The sequence below is a fragment of the Megascapheus bottae genome, chromosome 14 (assembly GCF_031878675.1).
Source record: "Megascapheus bottae isolate mThoBot1 chromosome 14, mThoBot2.hap1, whole genome shotgun sequence".
NCBI classification, from domain to species: domain Eukaryota; kingdom Metazoa; phylum Chordata; class Mammalia; order Rodentia; family Geomyidae; genus Megascapheus; species Megascapheus bottae.
In genome coordinates this window covers 2,193,255-2,217,401 of record NC_143522.1, presented here as the reverse complement: position 1 = coordinate 2,217,401, position 24,147 = coordinate 2,193,255, and the positions used below count along the sequence as shown (strand labels likewise).

At 36.1% G+C, this 24,147-nt stretch overlaps 1 protein-coding gene and 1 non-coding gene across 2 annotated transcripts in view; both read left to right on the top strand.

Moving 5' to 3' along the window:
- C14H14orf39 (chromosome 14 C14orf39 homolog) overlaps positions 1-19,616 on the top strand; it is a 40,084-nt gene extending 20,468 nt beyond the window's left edge. The window contains exons 12-18 of the mRNA XM_090344230.1: positions 2,379-2,446; positions 3,083-3,147; positions 6,769-6,830; positions 9,202-9,377; positions 11,776-11,911; positions 15,534-15,588; positions 18,200-19,616. Of these exons, the coding sequence (XP_090200356.1) occupies positions 2,379-2,446; positions 3,083-3,147; positions 6,769-6,830; positions 9,202-9,377; positions 11,776-11,911; positions 15,534-15,588; positions 18,200-18,396 (759 nt within the window). The 3' untranslated portion in view covers positions 18,397-19,616. The remainder of the gene's footprint in view (positions 1-2,378; positions 2,447-3,082; positions 3,148-6,768; positions 6,831-9,201; positions 9,378-11,775; positions 11,912-15,533; positions 15,589-18,199) is intronic.
- Positions 5,813-5,917, top strand: LOC150054518 (U6 spliceosomal RNA). The gene has a single exon (XR_016537700.1). It is a non-coding gene; the product is annotated as a U6 spliceosomal RNA (small nuclear RNA).
- Positions 19,617-24,147: the final 4,531 nt, after the last annotated feature.

The following is a 24,147-nucleotide window of genomic DNA, read 5'->3' as shown; positions in this document are numbered from 1 at the left end:
ATTTATTATTAAAAATATTTTTGCCAGTTGTAGGGCTTGAACTAGGGGCCTTGGTGTTGTCCTTTAATTCTTTGCTCAAGGTTAGTGTTCTACCACTTTGAGTCACGGAGCCACTTCCAGTTTTCTGGTGATTAATTAGAGATAAGTCTTATGGGCTGGCTTTGAGCCATGATCTTCAGATCTCAGCCTCCTGAGAGGCTTCCCATATGTTTATAAATATTATCAAAACACATTGTGGTTCTGGAAAACTGGCTGTATCAAAATAAACAACCTATATAACAAAAGACACAAGCAAATGTTAAAATATGACAGAACGGGCAAACTACATAATACATAAACTCAATTCTTAAAAATTTATAGAGACAATAAAAATGAAGCTAGAAACTTTTAAACAATGTATATTATTTCATCCTCCAGAACTTAGTCAGAAGACTCCCTCTATCTTGAGAAGTTGAGAAATACAGAGTTTATAAGAAGGCAATTAACAGAAAAGAAATGAAGTCTTGAAATAAGATTCTTGGCCACAGGAATATACCTACTTTCATCTATCAGATTAACAAACATTCAAAAAATCTCAGTACAACTTTGTGAGGTTAAGATTTGTGGGAGCATAATTTGTTACAACAGTTTTGTAGGACTGATTCACAAGGTTTATTAGTAATAAAATGTAGACAACACACAAGATTGCTTCTTAGTTCTAAATACAATAAGTGCATTTACCCTTTAAGGGATGCTGCTACTTATTCTAAAAGCACAATAAAATGATAGTTTGCATTAATCTGCTTAATAAAAATAAAGATGAACTTTTAAAACAAAGACACTTTCATTTTGAGTCTAATAACAAAAAACCTGGGGATTGTGCAAAATGAGTCACTCAGGAAAAATGAAAGGCTTAAAACAATAAAGCAGTGGTTTAGACAATATTAAACTGAGGTTAAAAGTCAAATTCTAGTTCTTTCATATGTACAGGCTTTGTTTTCTTTTTCTGTGTTCAGCTTGAGAGATTATAAAGGAAGGAAGAACATAGAAATCAAATCTTTTCCAATTTTCTGGGAGGTAGAGATAAAGATTGTAGTTGGAGGTCACCCTCAGGAAAGAGTTAGCAAGACCTCATTTCAGCAACAAAAGAAGTCATTAATTGTGGAGCATACCTGTAATCCCATTTATTTAGAAGGCATAAATAGGAAGATTTAGGTCTAGGTTCACCTGAACAAAAACTATTCTGAAAAATGAAATCAAGTAATCATTGGAGAAAACAGTAACATCTACTTGATTAGTCATGAATATAGACAGGATAAGAAATTTAAAACATTTATTGTATTTTTAAAAATGCCAATTCTAGTCTGACACCAGTAGCCCACACCTATAATTCTGGCTATTCAGAAGGCTGAGTTACAAGAATCACCATTCAAAGGTAGCTAGGGCAGGAAAGTCTCTGAGATTCTTTATCTCCAGTTAACTGCCAGAAAACTAAAGTGGTACTGTGGCTCAAAATGATAAAACAATAGCCTTGAGCAAAAGAGCTCAGGGATAGTGCCCAGGCCCCAGCTATTTTTAATTTTTTTTTAAGATACTCTTCTATTTTTACCTGGAGCCAGGCTGTAGCTTGACACTCTTATCTGTACATCTCATATAGGTAAAACTGTGGGTACATGCCATTATATCCAGTCTGTTGGTTGAGTTGGGTGTCTTGCTAAGTAACTTTTTGGACTGACCTCTTATGACAGTTCTCAATCTCTACCTTCCAAGTAGGTAGAATTACAGATATATACTTCTATTCCCAGCTAACCTGAAAGTCTCTTTTTTTTTTTTCTCAGTATTTGACTTCGCCCCCTCCCCCAGTCCTGGGACTTTTTTTGCAGTCAGGGCCTGACCAACTGACCTTGGGCTTTCTCAAGGCTAGAACTCTACCACTTGAGCCACAGCACCACTTCTGGCTTTTCTTTTTTTAATGTATGTAGTACCAAGAAATCGAACCCCGGTCTTTGTGCATGCTAGGCAAGCACTCTACCACTAGGCCAAATTCCCGGCCTTGACTTTTTTTCTTTTTTTGCCAGTCCTGGGCTTGAACTCAGGGCCTGAGCACGGTCCTTGGGCTTTTGCAAAACTAGAGCTCTACTACTTGAGCCACAGCACCACTTCTGGTACCGAGGAATTGAAACTGGGATTTTGTGCATGCTAGGCAAGCACTCTGCCATTAGGCCAAACTCCTGGCCTGACTTTGTTTTGAGTGTAGTAGTTTTAGTAAATATGTATAGTTGTTGTATGTTGATAAGTCATGATGATGGGGGAATTAGACATTAATATAACGAGAGAGCTCTGAACAACTATGGCATGTGCTTTTTATATAGCCAGTTATAATACTTAATTTATTGCAGATATCTAATGACTGTCGTATGAACGATAGTACAGCTATGAAAAGTTCACAGAACTGTTTGCAACTCAGGTAACTTTTTAAAATAAAATTATTGAGGGACTAGGGATGTACCTCAGTGGTGTAAAGCAAACGAGAGGGAGAGAGAGAGAGAGAAGGAGGGAGGGAGGGAGGGAGGGAGGGAGGGAGAGAGAGAGAGAGAGAGAGAGAGAGAGAGAGAGAGAGAGAGAGAGAGAGAGAGAGAGAGAGAGAGAAAGAAAATAAAGAAAAGGAAGGAGGGCTGGGAGTTTGGCCTAGTGGTTAAAGTGCTTGCCTAGCATGCATGAAGACCCGGGTTCGATTCCTCGGTACCACATACATAGAAAAAAGTCGGAAGTGGTGCTGAGGCTCAAGTGGTAGAGCTCTAGCCTTGAGAAAGTCCAAGGACAGTGCTCAGGCCCTGAGCTCAAGCCCAGGACTGGCAAAAAAAAAAATAAAAATAAAAATAAAGAAAGAAAGAAAAGGAAGGAAGGAGCAAAAGAGGGAAGGAGGGGGAGAGGAAAGGGAAAAGCAAGGAAAAGAGCAGGTAGGGAAGCAGAAAAAGGAGAAGGGAAAAGAGAGGGGAGGGGAAGAAAGCAGGGAGAGGAAGGAAGAAAGAGCTTTGATTCTGAAATGGCTAATAAATATCAACTAATAAAATAATATAAAGTTATACTTACTGTATTTTAGATTAACTTTACAGAAAAAAGCAAGCTGTAATCAGTGGTTTGAAAAAGAAAATACAGGCATTTCAGGTATTTGCTTTATTTTTCCTGAGTAAGAGTAACACATTATATATGTTTTTATTATTCTAATAAATTGTTTGGATTATATTATAATTATATAGGCCGAGAATTTAAGTACATTTTCTCCTAAATATAATCCAAATACATTCACTTTTAGGAAATTTGGAAAACAACTCTATGAGAAAGGAAACAAAAATGCCATCAGAGACATAATGGATGCCCATACTTACTGTTGCATATTCTTTTAGTATATGCGTATATATATTTTCAGTCTGCATTTGAATTATGTCTCACATAAATTTACATCCTTTGTGTTCCTATTTGATACACTAGTGAGCTTTTTGTCTAAGTCATTAGTTTTATTTATAATAACTATATAATGGGTCTATGACTCTACCATAATTTAGTTATTTTCTCACATTGAATGCTTCGTTGTTTCTAGGGGTGTCTTTTTGCTATTGTAAACAATGCTATGTTCTTTTTTTTCTTTTTTTGCCAGTCCTGGGCTAGCGTTCAGTGGCTGAGCACTGTCCTTGGACTTTTCTCAAGGCTAGAACACTACCACTTGAGCCTCAGAACCACTTCCGGCTTTTTTCTATGTACATGGTACCGAGGAATTGAACCCGGGTCTTCATGCATGCTAGGCAAGCACTCTACTACTAGGCTAAACTCCCGGCCCCGACAATGCTATATTCTTTTGCACTAATGTTTTACCATCTTGGATCATTTTCTCTGGATAAAATCATAGTGCACTCACAGAATATGTGTGTACATTTATTCCCAAATCAACTACCTATTAGATTCTGATACATCTTTGAAAATATGTGTTTTCTCTCATATATCTCATGTGTACACGTATGTATCTATATAAATACATGTAAGAGTATGTATGTGTGTCATATCACACACATTTTGTAAATGCATTAGTACATAAAAATTATCTAGCACATTATGCTATATAAATATCTCAAATCTCCTTGTTTGATTACTGACCCTTATTTTGGAAAGCCACATTCTGAAGACATAAGCATTTTATAGATATATGCACTTTCAGAATGGTCAGGTGTTTTTTTTTTCTGGTACTAAAACTTGAACTCAAGGCCTCTAGCTCTCACTTGGCTTTTTTGGTCAAGTTTGTCATTTTACTACTTGAGGCATACCACCACCTCTGGCTTCTTTTGGTGGCAGATCAGAGGTGAATCACAGATATTTCTGCCTGGACTGACTTCAAACCATAACCCTCATATCACAGCCTCCTGTCTAGCTAGGATTACATGCATGAGCTACAAGTATCTGATAGAATGGCCATATTCTATAAATATTTTTTTCCTATAGGATTCACCCAACAAATCATGCTTTTTTACATAATCTGTCTGCTTTTTTCTAGTAAAACTAATCTTATCTGTATATTCCTCTATACCTTAATATCACCTTTATACGTAAGATGTATAGTGCTGCCTGTATATTCCACCTGTTTATATATTTTCTATATGCCAAGCTGAAAGTACTAGACAGGAGCAATATCTAATATTAAGGAACATACACCCTTGAAATAAAATGTTGGAAATGCATATAACTGATATAGCTTGGCTTATCGTTGAACACATGTGATGAAGACATATAATTGCTTTAGAAGACAAAAAATTACTTAGCAACCTCTGTATACAGTGTGACAAAAATATGTGGTGAAAAGTGATCATTGTGGCTAAAATGCAAAAGGCAAAAAATACAAAGCTTTTTAGAAGATTACAGAGAAACAGACTTCAATATATGAAAGGATTTTTAGAATCCTTTGAAGTTTTAAAAAAAGTTTTGGCCCGGAGTTTGGCTCAGTGGTAAAGTGCTTGCTTAGCCTGCACGAAGACCTGAGTTTGATTCCTTGGTAACCACATATTCATAGGAAAAGCCAGAAATGGTGCTGTGGCTCAAGTGGTAGAGCTCTAGCCTTGAGGAAGCCCAAGGACAGTGCTCAGGCCCTGAGTTCAAGCCCCAGGACTGGTAAAAAAAAATTTATGAAGTAATTGTAGAAAGATTTAACATAACCATAAATCAGGTTATGACTAAAATGCATCTTGGTCAGTGTCCCCCTTTCCTTCATTCTTGCCAGTTTTTTCTTTCCCAATCCTTTGAAATTTTAAAGGATTTTAAAAAGTGATAAATTCAACTATATTGAAATTAAGAAATTTTACTGGTCACAATGGCTCACGCCTGTAATCCTAGATACTTAGGAGGCTGAGATTTGAGGATCACAGTTCAAAGCCAGCCTGGGCACTAAAGTCCTTGAGACTCTTATTTCCAGTTAACCACTAGAATACCACAAGTGGCACTGTTGCTCAAGGGGTAGGGCAGTAGCCTTGTGCTGAAGAGCTCAGGGATAGCACCCAGGCCCAGAGTTCAAGCCCAATGACCACCACCAAAAAAACAAACAAACAAAAAAAAAAAAACCTGTCAAAAAGAGCAGTCTGCAGCCTGGCAGTGGCTCACGCCTGTAATCCTAACTGTTCTGGAAGCTGAGATCTGAGGATTGAGATTCTTATCTCCAATTAACTACTGAAAATTGGAAGTGGTGTTGTGGCTCAAGTGGTACAGTGGTAGCCTTGAGCCGAAGAGCTCAAGGATAGCGCCCAGTCCTAGAGCTCAAGAGGACTTCTATAAATCAAGAAGAAAAAAATATATACTCACTTTAGCAGCACATAGACTAAAATTGAGATGATACAGAGAAGATTAACATAGACCCTACAGGAGAATTATGTGTATTGATGAAACATTCCATGTTTTTTAAAGGATAATACAAAAAAGGAAAAAAAATCCCAATTTCCAATTTGAAGCAATGTGTAAAATATATGAATAAGCACTTTAAAAAGAATTTTTTTTGTGGTAGATAAATGTGAAAAGATGCTTAGAACTCATGGAACTGTAAAAATTACAGTGAAATGTTCTTATACCAGATTTTACTAGTGTAATCTACCAGATTAGTAAAATTCTCTCTCTCTCTCTCTCCCTCCCTCCCTCCCTCCCTCCCTCCCTCCCTCCCTCCCCCCCCTCTCTCTGTCTCTCTCTCTTTCTTTCTCTCTTTCTTTCTCTCTTTCTTTCTCTCTCTCTCTCTCTCTCTCTCTCTCTCTCTCTCTCTCTCTCTCTCTGTCTCTCTCTCTCTCTGTCTCTCTCTCTTTCTTTCTTTCTTTCTTGCCGGTCCTGAGGCTTGAACTCAGGGCCTGAGCACTGTCCTTGGCTTGGGCTTTCCTCAAAGCTAGTACTGTACCACTTGAGCCACAGCCACCACTTCCAGATTTTTTCTATGTACGTGGTACTGAGGAATCAAACCCAGGACTTTGTGCATGCTAAGCAAGAACTCTACCACTAGGCCAAACTCCTGGCCCATATGAGAACTTTTGTAGTGTTCATGATGTTTGGTTTTTTTCACCTGAGTGGTGGTCACATGAGTGTTCTTTTTATAATTCCATTTACTTAGCTATAAATACTGTGTTTTGTTTTCTTATTTGTATTCATTGTATTGAGTCATATGAAATTGCCTTTTTTGTAGATTAAACGTTAAATATGGCAACTTAAACTGATATTTTATTTTCAATAAAATTGAAAAAGAATAATAGTTTTTTCTTATATAACAAATAGATACAGAATGTGGAAATAAAGGGGCAATACAACAGTTGAGAGAATCAAACTGTACTTCACAAGTAAGTCATTTGATTTCTAATTTGATTTCTAAGTAAAACATTCTAATTTTATATTCTGTTTCCATTTTAAGCTTACATTTAGTACAATGAGATTTGTGTGAGCTGTTATCTGGTTAATAATCAGAGTTCTAGAGAGATACAGATTGTATTTTTCAGACTTAAAAATGAAGCCACAGAAGTTTACATTAGTTGGGTGCCTTGAATTCTAGCTACTCAGGAGTCTAAAATTTGAGGATTGCAGTTCCAAGTTAGCTTGGGAACAAAAGTTCATGAGACTCTTATCTCTAATTAACCACCAGAAAATTGGAAGTGACACTGTGGCTGAAGTGGTAGAGCCTCAGCCTTGAGCTGAAGAGCTTAGGGACAGTGCCCAAGCTCAGTGTTCAAGTCTCATGACCAACCAAAAAACAAAAAGGTTTACATTAAAAATGCAAAAAATATCATATATTGATACCATAACTATATTATAATTGAAAGAAAAAAATTTACTAAGATTGAATGACTTGCTACTGCAGTTCAAGACCAGTTGTTGCTATAGAAGTGTCTTGAAAAAAAAATGTTTTTTCACCAGTCCTGGGCTTGAACTCAGGGCCTGAGCACTGTCCTTGAACTTTCTCAGGGCTCGAGCTCTACTACTGCTCAAGTGGTAGAGCTCAGCACCACTTCTGGCTTTTTTCTATGTACGTGGTACCAAGGAATCGAACCTGGGTCTTCAGGCATGCTAGGCAAGCACTCTACCATTAGGCCAAACTCCCAGCCCCCAAAACGTATTTTTGAATATTATAAAACATTAATGATGCTACATCTGACAATGTATATCAAGTTTACCATCGCTAATAAGGGTTAAAATAAGGACAATTGCATAGTTAAATTTTGCTGTAAGGAAATAGAGGTAAGAGGCACATTTTAATTTTTTTTTGACAAATTACTTTTGTAAAAGAATTTGTTGTAGTAATTATATATCTGAGAAATAACATCTCTGACCTAAAAAATCATAAGCAGGAAAATTGGTATTTAGGTTCTCAATATTTATAGAAAAGGACAAGAATGTAATTTATGTTTGCAGCTTTCTGTTAACAGTTATCTGAAATAGTAGGTGTCTGAGATGACCAACTATGAAGATAAAAGATTTGTCTTAGTTCCATATTGTTAGGGATTCCAGACACTGATCATTGCTTTGTGCCTGTGGCAGCACATTGTGGCAGATATGTGGCAAATCTGCTCACATCATAGCTAGGAAATGAATAAAAAGAGGAAAGGACTAAGGTTTCACAATCAACCCCTTCCAGGGCATGCTTCCCCTTGACCCCAATGGCCTATATACCTTCCCCTCCCTCCCTCCCTCCCTCCCTTCTTCCCTCCCTCTCTCCCTCCCTCCCTCCCTTCTTCCCTCCCTCTCTCTCTCTCTTTCTTTCTTTCTTTCTTCATTTATTTTTGCCAGACCAGGGGTTTAAACTCAGGGCCTGAGTACTGTTTTTGGGCTTTCTCAAGTCTAGAGCTCTTTCACTGAGCCACAGCACTATTTCCAGCTTTTTCTATGTACATGGTACCAAGGAATCTAACCTGGGTCTTCTTGCATGATAGACAAGCACTCTACCAGTAGGCCAAACTCTTAGCTCCACTTAGATAATCTTAATTAGACTTTGCTGCTTAAAAGTTTCCATTACCTGCAAATAGTCCTAAGCTGGGACTCAAGCCTTTAACACTTGGGTCTTTGAGGAAGAACATTCCAGATCCAGACTCTTAATATGAAGCCAATGAGAGCAAAATTGCTTCAATAATTTCATCTTTCAAGTTCATAGACAGTTCTTCATCCAGCATATAATGTTGTAATTTTAAAGAAAATTACTCCTAAATATTTTATTTCAATTTCAGTATGTTCAAGTTGTCACTGACTGTTGTTAAATGGGAGTAAAGAAGATGGGAACCAGGAAAAAAAAGCAGAAAAATTTAAAATAGCTATTTATTTATTTATTTATTTATTTCGTGGCTTATGGAGCTTGAACTCTGCCTGTACACTGTCCCTGAGTTCTTCAGCTACTGACCTATCCCATGAACCAGGCCACACTTCCTGTTTTCTAGAGGTTAATTGGAGATAAGAGTCTCAGGTCCTTTTGTGCTGGGGCTGGCTTTGTACCTTGATCCTCAGATCCCAGCCTCCTGAGTAGCTAGAATTACAGGTGTCAGCCACAGCGCCCAGCTTAGCTTTTTATATTTTGAGTGTAAATTTAGTACCAGTTCACTATTTATAATTTACTTATTGTATTTGTGAAATAACATTAACCTGATGATTTCCTACCTTGTACATTTTATGCCATTTTATTAATATAGTAACATTTATTAAAATTTTTCTGTTACTTTGAATTTGCAGGCTACATGTACAGAACACTTTGGAAAGTTAACAGAAAATACTAGTGATGAAGTAGAAGAAAGGGCTGAAATTTTTTCACGAAATCCTGAAACTCCTATATTTTTAAGAACTGAAGCAGTGAAGACGCCTGAATCTTTGGAGAAAATACAGTTTCCAAAAAGTCCTTTGTTTGAAATGTAGGGTTTAAAATACTACTTATGATTAAATTATCTCTTCACTGGGTTATATAAATTCTAGAGAAGCTAGTATAATGAAATTCTATATATCAATTCCTGTGAACAGTTTTTAATGTTTCTGTTTCATAACAAAACATTTTTTTCCTGAAGCATTTATTTAACTTAAGGCTGGGCGCTGATGGCTCATACCTATAATCCTAGCTATTCAGGAGGCTGAGATATGAGGATCGAGGTTCAAAGCTAGCCCAGACATGAAAGTCTGTGAACTCTTATCTCCAATTAACCACCAGAAAACTAGAAGTGGTTCTGTGGCTCAAGTGGTAGAGCAGTAGCCTTAAACTGAAGAGCTCAGGGATAGTGTGCAAGCCCTGAGTTCAAGCCCTACAACTGGGTTTGCGGAAGGTATATAGATCATGAGTATTTACTCCATATGGTAGTATGTAGATATAAGATTTTCCAAAGGATAAAAAATGATGAAAAAATTAAAAAGGTCAAGCTAAAGAGCTAACGTTATTTATAGTAGATTAAGTATTTAATGTTCATTAATATTCTTGCAGTTATTTTTCCATATGTTGTGGTGGCTTAAGCAAGAATTGCTGTCCTGTTATATTACTTCTTTAGGCATAAATACCTCTCTAATGAATATTTAACTGTAAAATACAAATTTGTGATTTTCAGCCAAGAAAGTAGTGCTGCAATTATCCTTTTTATTTAGTTAAGTCTCTAACATTTTTTTTTTTTGGTCATGGGGCTTGAACTCTGGGCCTAGATGCTATACCTGAGCTCTTCAACTGAAGGCAACTGCCCTACACTTTGAGCTAAAGTGCCACTTCTGTTTTCTAGTGGTTAATTGGAGATAAGAATCTCATGATCTTTAGTGCCTGAGCTGGCTTTGCACCACAATCCTCAGATCTCAGCCTCCTGTGTAGCTAGGATTACAGGTGTGAGCCACCACCCCTGACTTTCTCATGAGTTTCTTCTAAGACACGTCATTAGGAGTCACTTACCAGTGTTCTTTATCTGTGTTCTGAACTACTGGTAAGAGTTTTATATATGAATATCATGGTGTGTTGACATGCACAGCATGTTCAAAGTTGAGAACTGAATGTCATATGCTAAAACCTCTCTCTCCATCGATGAGAAAATTATAATCTGGAAAGTCACTATATATGTATACAACATACATATAAATATATTAGGTGCTGGATATTGAATCCAAGCCTCATGTATGCCAAACACTCCACTCTTGTACTACAATCTCAGTTCTTACTATATTTTAAAAAACACTTATGCAGTAGTGTGTGCAAATAATTATTCTAGGCACTTCATAAATAATGTAGGCATGCTATTATCTTCACCTAGATGTGAGAATAGAATCTACTGTGATAAAACTAGTCGTTGTTGTTGAGGGTTTTTTTGTTTGTTTGTTTGTTTTGCCAGGCCCTGGGCTTGAATTCAGGGCCTAAGCACTGTCCCTGGGCTTTTTCAAGTCTAGAGCTCTACCACTTGAGCCACAGCACCACTTCGGCTTCTTCTGTATATGTGGCACTCTTACCACTAGGGCAAACTCCCGGCCTGGTAGTTGAGACAATTCTGGACATAAAATCCTTATTTCTAACTACTCTGTTATATATGGTCTTGTGTAATTTTTCTCAGATCATTTTATAGCTAAATTCCTTTATATAGCACTCTTTAATGGCTGGCTTCTCTGTAAGACAAATCTTGTAGCTAGCTTTTGAGATCTGGAAGACAATGTCAAGGTAAAGCGCTTCAACTTTGAATCTGAATTGTTGCATTCAAATTTCAACTCTAACCCTTCTCAGTATATCATTTTCTTCCAAAGTGTTTGTTTTAATGGCTCATCATAATTTATTTTATGTTAAATTGTACAGCTTTTTTATTTGCTCTAAATTCTTGTACTGTAAAATGAAAGTTACAGCAGTAGTACCTACCTATCTCATTGGGTTATTATGTGGAGTAAGTTATTCTTATGAAAGAACGTGATAGTATGCCTGATAGTATACACTCAGGAAGTATTCTTATTATCCTCAGATTGATTTTTGTACATTATTTTCCACTAAAACCATCTTTTCTACATAGGTTTTTCACTTTAGTAGCTTCTTCCTATGTTTTCTGCTGCGTTCATTTTTTTCATATTTTTATTGTAATTAATAGAAGGGTTACATGATATTTGCCAGATAGAAGGTGCATTAATTCACATACATTGATACCCTTTCATATGTCTTGATCCCCATTTCCCTCCCTCCCACCCCCAACCTCATCTTGTTTGCTGCGTTCATTTTTATCTCTATGCTGCTGCTTATGGTACTTAACAGTCTGCATTGTTCCCACAAGAGCCTTATGATAATCTAATGACTTCTTAATTTTTCTATAACAGAAATAGAAATACAGTACCTGAAGGCCAAACACAGAAATCTCCTGGATTTTCATTTATTACAAGTTTTGCTTCTAGATCACCAGGATTGAATTTATTTGATTCCTCTGTATTTGATTCAGAAAACCCATCAGATCAGGTAAAAGTATAAGTCTTTCTTTCTTTCTTTTCTTCTTTTCTTCCTTCCTTCCTTCCTTTTTTTCTTTCTTTCTTTCTTTCTTTCTGTGGGTCATGGGGCTTGAACTCTAGGCCTGAGTGCTGTCCCTGAGCTCTTCAGCTCAAGGCTACCACCCTACTCCTCAAGCCACAGCCCCACTTCCCTTTTTTTTTCCTAGTGGTTAATTGGAGATAAGAGTCTCATGTTTTTTAGTTTCTGGGCTGGCTTTGAATCGGGATCCTTAGATCTCGGCCTCCTGAATAGGTAGGATTACAGGTGTGAGCCACCTCACCTGGCCAAAGTTTTATTTCTAAAAATTGTACTTTGTTTAGTTTTTGGGTTTTTTTGTTTTGTTTTGTTTTTTTTGTTTTTTTGCCAGTCCTGGGCTTGAGCTCAGGGCCTGAGCTCTGAGCTCTGTCCTTGGACTTTCTCAAAGCTAGAGCTCTACCACTTGACCCTCAGCACCATTTCCGGCTTTTTTTCTTTGTATGTGATACCGAGGAATCAAACCTGGGTCTTCGGTGCATGCTAGGCAAGCATTCTACCACTAGGCTAAACTCTCAGCCCCTAAAAATTGTACTTTGGATAATTTTAATTGTTCAGTACCAAAACTATTTGGGAACTAAAATAAAATCAATTGTTAAAAAGTTCTGAATATTAGACCTAGAATATAGATTAGTGGTAGAGAGCTTGTCTAGCGTGAATGAGGCCCTGGATTTGATCTTAACACTGTGAAAATAAAGCAACAAAAATCCTTAAAATAGGGATTTTTTTTTTGTTGTTGGTAGTGGTCATGGGGCTTGTTCAGGGCTTGGGTGTTGTCCTTAAGCTCTTTTGCTCAAGACTAGCTTTCTACCACTGAGTAATGGTGCCCCTTCTGGTTTTGTTTTTTTATTGTGTGTGTGTGTGTGTGTGTGTGTGTGTGTGTGTGTGTGTGTGTGTGTGTATATGTATGTGTGTGTTTTGTTTTGCTAGTCCTGGAACTTGAACTCAGGGCCTGGGCACTGTGCTTGAGCTTTCTCAAGGCTAGTGCCCTAACACTTAAACCACAGCACCAGTTCCAGCTTTTTCTATGTATGTGGTAACCAAAGAATGAAACCCAAGGTTTCGTGCATACTAGGCAAGCACTCTACTGCTAGTCCAAACTCCTGGCCATCCATTCTTGTTTTTGAGTGGATAATTGGAGTCTCATGGGAACTTTTTTGTCTGGTTTGGCTTTGAAATGTGACCCTCAGATCTCAGCCTTTGGAGTAGGACTATTGGTGTGAGCCACTGTCACCTAGCTAAAATAGGGATGATTTAATTTGTAGTTTAAAATTAATTTGACCTTATAATTAATGTATTTAACTCCCAAGCAAAGTACATATTATCAATTAACTTAAAATGCTGTTATAAGTTGGTCTATATATGTGTACTTTACAGCACTATCATTTCTTAGTTTTAAAAGATAAAAAATTTCCTGGCCTGAAGTATGGCCCTTATGGTAGACTGAACACTACTCTAACAACCACAAGGTCCTTAGTTCATACCTCAGTATTGCCCCTTCCCCAGAAAACGATTTCCTCCTAATATTTCTATTGTTCATTGACATAAATCTTGATAGATATTTATTTTTCTTTCTGTGGGTCATAGGGCTTGAACTTGACCTGGGCATTGTACCTGAGCTCTTCAGCTCAAGGCTATAGCCCTACTCTTAAGCCAAGTCCCTCTTCCCCTTTCTAGAGGTTAATTGGAGAGTCTCAGGTCCTTTTGTGCCAGGCTGGCTTTGAACCTTGATCCTCATATCTCAGCCTCCTGAGTAGCTAGGATTACAGGCGTGAGCCACTGTGAGCCACTGAGTCCTGCTGATTATTTCTGTCTTTAGTAATTACGTTGAAAAGTTAAGGGCCAGGAGCATAGTCTAACGGTAGAGCGCGTGCCTAGCCTGCACAAAACCCTGGATTCAATTCCTCAGTACCACATATTCAGAAAAAGCTGGAAGTGGTACTATGGCTCAAGTGGCAGAGTGCTCCCCCCAAGCCCTGACTTCAAACCCAATAATTGGCAAGGAAAAAAAGAAAGAAAGAAAGTTAAGATATGCTTTTAGTAACAGCAGAGAAATACTGTATAGTGGTTAAAACTGGACTCTGAGGTCAGATAATAACTTGGATATGTTTTGCATTTAGATTTTAAAGTAGAGAAACTCTCAGTTTCCTTATCTGTAAAATAGAAATAATTTTACAGTAGGGTTTGTGATTATTAAATTCATTTATATACACAAAATATCTTGGAAAGTACCAATCACTTATTAATGTTATGGGAGTAGCAATATTCTTATTATTATTCATTTAAGCATTTTTCTGTGAATTAGAAGTTTTAATTGTTGTGTCCTCCTATAGTAAATGGTTAAATTTTTTTCAAGAGATGATATTTATTTCAATTTATTTCAAGAGATGTATATTCCATGTATTACATATCTTCAACTTTTCCCTCAATTTAAAAAAACTACATAAATACATATATGAAATTATCCCAGCATAAATGGAAAACTTCAGGCTAGCCCAGGCAAAAAGTGGGAACTTACTAAATAATGAAAGTAAAAAGAGCTGAGGCATATGGCTCAGGTAAGTATATCAACCTAGCAAGTATAAAGCCCTGAGTCCAAACTCTGGTATCACCAAAAGGTGGTGTGTTGTTTTTTTTTTTAAGGGAGAAAAAAAGGAAAAGAGTAATAAAACAAAAGAACCAACATAAATAGTAAAATGTCATAGAAAAATGAAACTTTATAGTAATTCCATCAATATGAATGAGTTAAGTACTCTATTAAAAGGCAAAGATAGAACTAGGCACTCCTGCTCATGCTTGCAATCCTAGCTACTCAGAAGATTGAGATCCGAAAACAGTGGTCTTGAAACCAGTGATTTTTTAAGATTCCATCTCCAAAATAACCAGAAAGAAATGCTGGGCTAGAGGCATGGTGGTAGAGTGCCAGCTGAATAAGCAAGCTGAGCAAATGGAAGGCCCAAAGTTCAAACCCTGTTATTGGCAAAAGAAAAAAGCAGGGGGTGGGGGATAGAGAGTGATAGGAAGGAGGACCAAAGATTCTAGTATGGATTAAACAAATATCTGGAACCTGGTACTAATGACTCATGCCTATATAATCTAGCTACTCAGGAGGTTGAGATCTGAGGATCTGAGTTTAGAGCCAGTCCAGTCAGGAAAAGTCCATGAGACTCTTATCTCCAATTAACCATCAAAAAGCCAGAAGTAGAGCTGTTCCCCAAGTGTAGAGCCCTAGTCTTGAAAAAAAAAAAAAGTTAGTTTGAAAAAATGTATGTCTGTGTAGTTCAGGCTGACCTAAAACTGGTGATCCTTCTCTCAAGTTCTGGAATATGCCTTGTTTTAATGTAAATAAAGAGATTTTGATGGTAGAACTCTGGATATTGAACCTAGGTCATCATGTAGCTAGACAAGGCGTGCCACAGAATCAAGTAAGACAGAACTTACTTTAAGTGAAATTCTATGTTATATAAGAAATATGACTTACTTTAATTCTGTATATGAAATACTGTATATACTGTTGTACTTATTTCACAAGTAATAGTTTGTGGAAATTATTTTCCAGTTTAATGAGCATTATTCTGCTGTAAATCTAAATCCTTCCTCATCACAAGAGATTGGTAAGTGATTTGAAGTTTGCTATATATAAGAACATAATAATTTCCCTACTCTCATAACCTTCACTGATCTTTCCTTTCTCCCTTCACTTCCCCTCCTCCTCCTCTTCCCACCTTTTCCCCTCCCTCCTTCTCTCCTACTCACCAATTTCTTTACTTTCCTCTTTCTCTACCCTTCCCCTTTTTACCTTCCTTCTCCCCTTCCCCTTCTTCTTTCTTTGTATATGGAAACAGAAATAACACAGAAAAGTTCAATTAGAGAGATTCGAGAGGAAGCAAGTTATATGGATCTATAGACTGTTAATTTTTTTAGTTTTCTTTGAGTGAGATGGGAATATATTAGGTTTTAAGCAAAAGACTGAAAAGATCTGACAGGTTTTAAAGAATTACTCTGGATGCCACAGGGAGAATAAACTATGGAAATAGAGTAGAAACAGAAAGAGATTAGGAAGCTATTAAAATAATGCAGGTGAGAAATGATGGCTGAGACAGTGACAGTAGAAGTGGAAAGAAAATACTTAATTGGAGTTACAAAATTTCCTGAAGGTAGAGCTGAAAACATTTGTTTATATAAAGACTAAAGGAAAGAAACAGTGTTTTGATGTCAGCGGTCTAAGACTAGAGCTGACATTTCCTGAAATGTGATTGGTTGAAATGTGAGAAGACTGAGGGTTTAGTTTTGAAGGTATTATTGAAACACTGACTTATCAGATACCTGAGTGAAAATAAACTAGGAGGGCTGGGCTGTAGCTCAGTGGCAAAGAGCTTGCCTAGCAAGTGCAACGTCCTGGTTTTGATCCTCAGTACCAAAAAAGAAATGACAAAAAATACAGTTTAAAACAAACAAAAAATAAACTAGGAAATTGTTCACATGAATCTGGACTTAGATGGGATGGAGTAAAGGTTTTGAATTTTTTTAGTATAAAATGTGTTTCAGCTTTATTGAGATACCAGTGTTCATATAGGAATTTTTAATTTTTTTTACTGTTATTGCAAAGGGGTTGTATGGAGAGATTATAGTTACATAAGTCAGATATTAACTACATTTCTTTTTGCATAGTGTCATCTCTTCCCTCTTTTCTCCCAGTTTTCCCCTCCTGACTCTCCTCCTCTCCAAGTTATATAGTTTATTTTCAGTATATGTTTAGTAAGTATCAGCTTCATTTGTTTACCCTTTGTCCCACCATTTCTGTGCTTCCCTTTACCCTCACCAAAACCAGCAAACTTACATAAAAGAAAAAAGGTACAGGGCCGGGAGTTTGGCCTAGTGGTTAAAGTGCTTGCCTAGCATGCATAAAGACCCGGGTTCGATTCCTTGGTACCACATACATAGAAAAAAGCCGGAAGTGGTGCTGAGGCTCAAGTGGTAGAGTTTTAGCCTTGAGAAAGTCCAAGGACAGTGCTCAGGCCCTGAGCTCAAGCCCAGGACTGGCAAAAAAAAAAAGGTACAGAAATCAAAAACAGCGACAAAGGTGAAAAACAAACAGAAACAAAAAGCAAAATGACAAAAACCTCCTGTTTCCATTTCTTGGAGAGTTCATCCCAATAAACATCATTTTATATAAGCATATGCACATAGACATTGAGCCTTTGCGATCCTCTACTGAAAATATCCTCCTTTGGTTTCCTTTTGTAAATAGAAAAAAAATATAGGTGCTTTAGATAGATGACTTATTTCAAGTAAGGCTTTATTTACTGTTAGTTTTAAATTGTTTAGTAATGATCGATTTTCAACTAAATTTAAGATGTTGAAAATGCATTTATATTTTAAAATAATATAATGAATAAAAAACAATATTTTTCTTCACTGACTATTTGGAGAGGCAACAACCAAATAATTGTATATGTAAAGTTAAATTCTCTTTTTAGAACCGTAGACATAGTTCCACTGTAATGTCTGTTTCTATTATTAGTATCATAAACATACATTGTGCTACTTAATAAATATTAGTTAACTTTACTTAAGCAGTAGTTCTCAGGATCCAACATGTTTGTTTGTTTGTTTGTTTGTCTTCCATTTTCATTGCTATGATAGTTAGGTGAGATAAGATTTTTGCTACATCTTTGCTGGGCCATAGATTTTTTTCCCTCTTATCTATTTCTAGGCTCTCCTGTTCTAACCTTTTTACATTCTCTGTTGAGTAAACTTTATGAAACAGTTCAACTCATGTCATAAATGCTTAGTAATTTTCTGTTAATCCATTAAATAAAGCCCATTTTCAGTAGTGGGACATTCAACAATTATTAATTCTGATTTAATGTATCTTTTTTATTTCTCAGTGTCCCTGCCAAATTGAATTGATTGTTGTTATCCCAGTCTTCTATGCATGCCTATTTCTGGGCCTTTGTGCTCTTCATTTCTACTCCATTTTTTTTTTTACCATGTACACAAGTTCCATATTACTTGCAAGTTGGCTTAAGTTTATGTCTTTTGTAATCTTCTATAGTACCAATTGCCTTGCATAAAAAAGAAATATATTTAAATATCTGCTAAATAGAAACATGATTGGATGTTACTATATTTATGTATATAGTATACTATAATCAATATATATTAAGTTACATAAATTTCACATGTCGAATAGCATGTTCTCATTATATTTATCTTCTTCAGGAAACATATTTGGGAAACCAGAAGGAGAAGATGCCTTTACATTTTCTTTTCCATCAGACACTTCAACTCATACATTTGGAGCTGGAAAAGATGATTTTAGTTTTCCATTTTCTTTTGAAAAAAGTCAAAACCCACAGCCTTCCTCTTTAAAAGATTTTTCACCCTCACAAAATACAACGCAATTTACATTTTTTTGAACTAGTTATTAATTTTTAAATTTTTATTTCTCCTTAATCTTTTTTTTTGGTACTGGGGATTGAACCTTGGATATTGCACTTGCTAGGCAAGCGTTTTGCCACTGAGCTACATACCAGCCCCCTGCTCTCTAATCTTCTAGGTTATAACTTTACATTAATACTGAAAACAAAGATATTTTTGTTGATTAAAATAATAGGTTAATTTCTATATTTACATTTAATTATACTTAAATATTCAAATATTTTCTTTTTTATTGTGGCATTAGCTAATCATTTATTTTCATTTTGACTTTAGATGCCATATAAAAGAAAGAACTTCCATCAATCTTAATAGAATTCAATACTTTTCCCATTAATAGAACCTAGGTTCTGTTCTTGAATTATTTCAGTTGTGTTAATAAGAGTTTAAATTCAGACTATTAAAAGACCGTTGAATGATAACTGTGTTATACAGGACTTAGGAATATTTTAGCAACCAAAAAAATCCTCTAAGAGTCACTGGGAGCCAGGTGTCTGTGGCTGACAACTATAGTCCTAGCTTCTCGGGAGGGTGACGTATGAGGATTGCAGTTCAATCCCAGCCTAGACAGGAAAGTTTGTGAGATTCTTAACTCTAGTTAATGACAAAAAAGCCAAAAGTAGATCTGTGGCTTAAGTGATAGAATTCTAGCCCTGAGCATAAAAGCCCAGAACAGCACCCAGGCCCTGAGTTCAAGCCTCAAAACAAAGCAAACACGCACGTGAACACACACACACACACACACACACACACACACACCACTAAGATTCACTTATACTTTACTGTTGTGGTATACATGATAATAATATAATTTAAAAGTTTATATTAATAGTTAAGTCTGTCAATATTTTCTTCAAAAATACAATGAATGGTTGGTAAAGTTCTAATTGTACTAGTGATATTAGAATGTCTTTAATGGACTAACATTAAATGTGAAAGATAACTTTGGAAATTTTTCCAGTGGTCCAATGTTTTTGGCAAAATTTATTTTGAATAAGACTTAAGTTTATGATTCATGTCTTCAACAACAAACATTTCATTTAGTATTGACACGTTTATATTGTATATTTTGTTTGATTATATGTTACACAGATTAATATCTTTAAATTTTAATAAAATCATATGCATTCTTCAGCATCTGCATTTTAGTTGTATTGATTTATCAAGCAATAAAATATGATTTCATATTTTGATGTATAAATACTTTTTTAAGCCTCATTGTTTCTACTTCTGCTTCTCATCTGGTCAAAAAGGTTGGGTCTTTTAGCCCCAGCAGGAAATTCAAAGCAAGTGGGAGAATCCTGACCCCACAGCCATTATAAAAACTCAAATCCACTCACCTTACTCTTGATTTCTCAACCATTTTCATCACAGTTTACGAGACCTGTTTTCCTGTCCCCCAGAAAACCCTTTTACGTGAATATGAAATTACTTAGTGATTTTTTTCTTATTTTTTTATTGTATAGCAGGGTTACAGTTATATTCACCAGGTAGTAGATGCATTACTGCTCACACATTGATATCCCTTCTCATGTTTTTGTCCCCATTTCCTTCCCCCCACCCCCTCCCAATCCTCTTGTTTTCCCCCTTCCCTTTCCTATTTCAAATAAACATATGTACAATATGCCAGGTAACAAAGTCAGATACTGTAACAATATGAGATTAACCAAAGGGAAAAAAAAGAGAGGAAAAATAACACTACATTAAGAAACAACAAACTTTGTGATATTTTTGTGTGTGTGTGCATGTCCCTTATAAGTCTGAATACACAAACCTATGTGAGAGTCTATGTGCTTTTTCAGAGTATTTACAATGAATTAGAATTATATAAAATGAAGCCTTTCCAAAGGCTTTTAAGAAGACTGATCTGACTAATGACAGGATTTATGACAAAACTTAGACCGTTAAACAAAACATTTAATAACTGGGTGAAAACAATTCCAGTCAAAAACTTTTCATACCAGGTATTTTATGACTCCATGACTAAATTAAATTAGTAGTCTTGATGTATAAAAAATAGAGAGGAAGTGGCACTGTGGCTCAAGTGATAAGAGCAATAGCGGTGAACTAAGGTCAGGGACAGTTCCCAGGCCCAGAGGTCAAGTCCCACGACTGACAACAAAAAAAGACTTGGGAGCTGGTGGATCACTCCTATAATCTTAGCTACTCAGGAGGGTGAGATCTGAAGATTGTGGGTAAAAGCCTCCTGGGACAGGCAAGTCTCCAAGACCCTTATCTCCATTTGAGCACCACAAAACTGGAAGTGGCACTGTGGCTCAAGTGGTAGAATTCTAGCCTTGGACTAAAGGAGCCTCAGTACAGCACCCAGGCCCAGAGTTCAAGCCCAAGTCCTGTAAAAGAGGGAGAGAGTATAAGGAGTAAAATTGTAATTGATATTTCAGAGTCATGATTTTTGTACTTTATTAGGATTTAAACTTACTGTATACCAATAAATGAGGAAAATATTTTAAAGTATCTACAGTGGCCGAGCACAGTAGTTCAATATGTTTCTAGATACTCAGGAAACTGAGATCAGGGAGATCACAGTTGAAGACTGGCAAAAGTTCCCAAGACCACATCTCAAATAATAAAATGCTAAGCATGATGATTTGTGTCTGACATATGTGCCATCTGGTCTATGTCAGTTCTGACAAAAACTAAGCCCCAATTTGAAAAATAATAAAAGGATAAAGTGTTGGAGGCATGGCTCAGGTTGTAGAGTGCTGGCCTAGCAAGTGCAAGGTTCTGAGTTCAAACCCCAATACTGTCAAAAAAGAAAAAAAAATTATATATATGGCTTCTTGACAACATATAAAAGGTCTCAATGTGGTATTATTACACTTAAGGCACTTAGAACTTAAGAGGCAAAATAACCATTACAATAAAATGTAATTGTTTCTATGAATTATAACTTGATCTGTGATTGAAAACATACCAGTTGCTTCAACATATAGGAAAAGAAAAGCTTAGAAGTCACTGAACAGGAAAAATTTTAAGACTCTTTCAAGATATGCAGACCATAAAATTCTCCACTATAAGATGGACGCATTTTTGTATATCTTTCTGGCACTGAGGAATGCAGAGCCTCAACCATGCTAAAAGCATGGTCTACTATTGAGCTGCACCCCTAATCTTGAGTTGATGCTTTACAAACTCTTTTTTTCATATATTTTTATTGTAATTAATAGAAGGGTTACATTATATTCACCAGATAGAAGGCACATTACTTCACAAATATTGATACCCTTACATTGCCAAACTCTTAATGGCTGATGTTCAATATAATTTCATAAAACATTTCTGAATAGGATTGAATTGGTAAAGGAAACAGAGTCTTCTAGATAAACTTTTTAGATAAGAAAAAAGGACTAAGATTAAATTGACAACACTCAGGGGTGAAAGAAATTCAATCATGTCACTTATTTTAAGAGCCAGTGTTTTAAAGCAGTGAGGGATCTTCAAAGAAATGGAACATGTAGCATGCATGTGTGCTTGCATCCAGCAGCCAGCCAGCTAGATTGATGTTAAATAAGAGATCATGATTGTAGTGGGAGCAAAATTGACATCTGTATAGCAAGACAGTGGACTGGAAATTTAGCCAGTAAAAATTGATATTGCACTCAATTGCAAAGTCCATAGTGCAGATAAAGTAGGCTGGTAACTCAGGGTTTTTATGTTGGATTCTTGGGAAGAATTTCCTGTTTGAGAAAACTGAGAGTTTTCCCCTAACACCTTCAACTGACTGGATCAGGCTCACTCATATTATGGAGGTTAATTTGCTTTACGCAAAGTCTACTGATGAGATGTTAAGAGCAGCATTGCAGCAAGCCAGCCCCATAAAGGGTAACATCCACAGATCCAGGAATTAGGTTGGGTGGATATCTTTAAGGAGGGCATTTTTATCTATACCAAAATAAAAGTTTTCAAAGTTACTTAGGTTCCTCTTTTTCATTCCCCTTAAAAATATGATTATGCCACCCACTTAACAGTAGTTAAATTCAGCTGTGGTCCTCTACATTCCATCTTTTCTATCTGAATTATTGTTATATAGAAAGAATTATTGCTATATATATATAAGTAAATATATATATTTACTTTGCTTGAAGCCTCTCCCTACTTCTAAGTCATGGAAATTTACAGATTTGTTTTCTGCCTCAAGAGTTTTGTCTTTTCCAGAATGCCACAGAAATAGAAACATGATATGTAACCTTTGGCAACTGACTGCTTTTATGTAGCAAAATGAATTTAGGCTTTATCCATGTTGATGAATGACTATTAGTCTATTTTCTTTATTGCTAAATTGTCCACTATGATGTATGAGCAAACTGTTATAGCTAACCTGCCAATCTGTTGATGGAAAAAAAAAACTAATGGCTTTTTGTGATTGTAAGTATTGCTGCTATAAACATTCATATTCAAGACTTCGTGTGACTATGAATAAGAAAATATAAACTAGGTAGCTTGTAAACCATAGGTAATTGTTTCTTATACTCTTGGGGGGTTGGGAAGTCCAAGATAAACACATTGGCAAATTTGATGTCTGGTAAACACCAAATATTTACATGTTTTTCATTTTCATATAAAATAAGGCTCAAGTTTCCTTTGTGACTTCCTTAAAATCACTTAAAAGCTTGCTTGTTTAACTTTTTTCATATTTTGGTAGGTTTTTCAGTTTTAATATCATTATGGGATAAAAACCAATTTGTGTAATTTGCAGGGAGGGACAGTATTAAGGTTTGAACTCAGGAACTATTATTTAGTAGGCAGGCAATCTGCCACATGCACTATGTTCTTTTGTCTCTCCCTCTCTCTCTCTCCTCTCTCTCTCTCTCTCTCTCTCTCTCTCTCTCTCTCTCTCTCTCTCTCTCTCTCTCTCTCTCTCTCTCTCTCTCTCTCTCTCTCTCCCTCTCCCTCTCCCTCTCCCTCTCCCTCTCCCTCTCCCTCTCCCTCTCCCTCTCCCTCTCCCATTTGGGGTTGTAGTTCTAAAAATGTCAACTAGACTGACAACGTTGTTTTAATAATCTGGATTATCATCTTTGTCAGGTATGTTTTGTTGGGTTTTTGTTTTTTATTTTATTTTTGCGTGTATGTTAGGTATCAGACCCAGGGATTCTCACATGTTAGCATGTGTTCAGCTCCTCAGCCCCTGATATGCCAGTTTTTGCTTCATGTATCTTAAAGATGTATTGTTAGGTGTACACACTTAATTTTGATATGGTTTCTCAGAGAATTTATTCCTTTGTTATTACACAGTAACCCTCTGAAGTATACTTTGCTTAGTAGTAATATTTATGTCTTTATATTTAAAGTGATTTTTTATGGATAACGAATATGTCTTACATTTTATCCAACCTGACAATCACATTAATTTTTTATTTTTTTTCTAGTGTTCTGGAAAAAAAAAAGATTTTAAACTGTAATCAAATAAGTTTGATTATATTATACTATATTACATATTATATGTATATTATAACATTGTTTACTTAAGCGTAGTCAGGAAGTAAGTTGTACATCTACTGCCTAGAGCAGATGAGAATGTGAAGAATCACATTCTCTTACATTAATTTAGAGTTCCAAGTCCTTTTTGGCCAGTAGAAAATATAAATATTAGTAAAATATAAAGACTAGTATTTGTTCATGTTAAATAAGAAGACATTAAAATTTCAGAGGCCTACACATGTAGGCAATCAGAGCTTTAGTGGCCAGCTTGAAATGAGCAGAGAGCTAGTTTG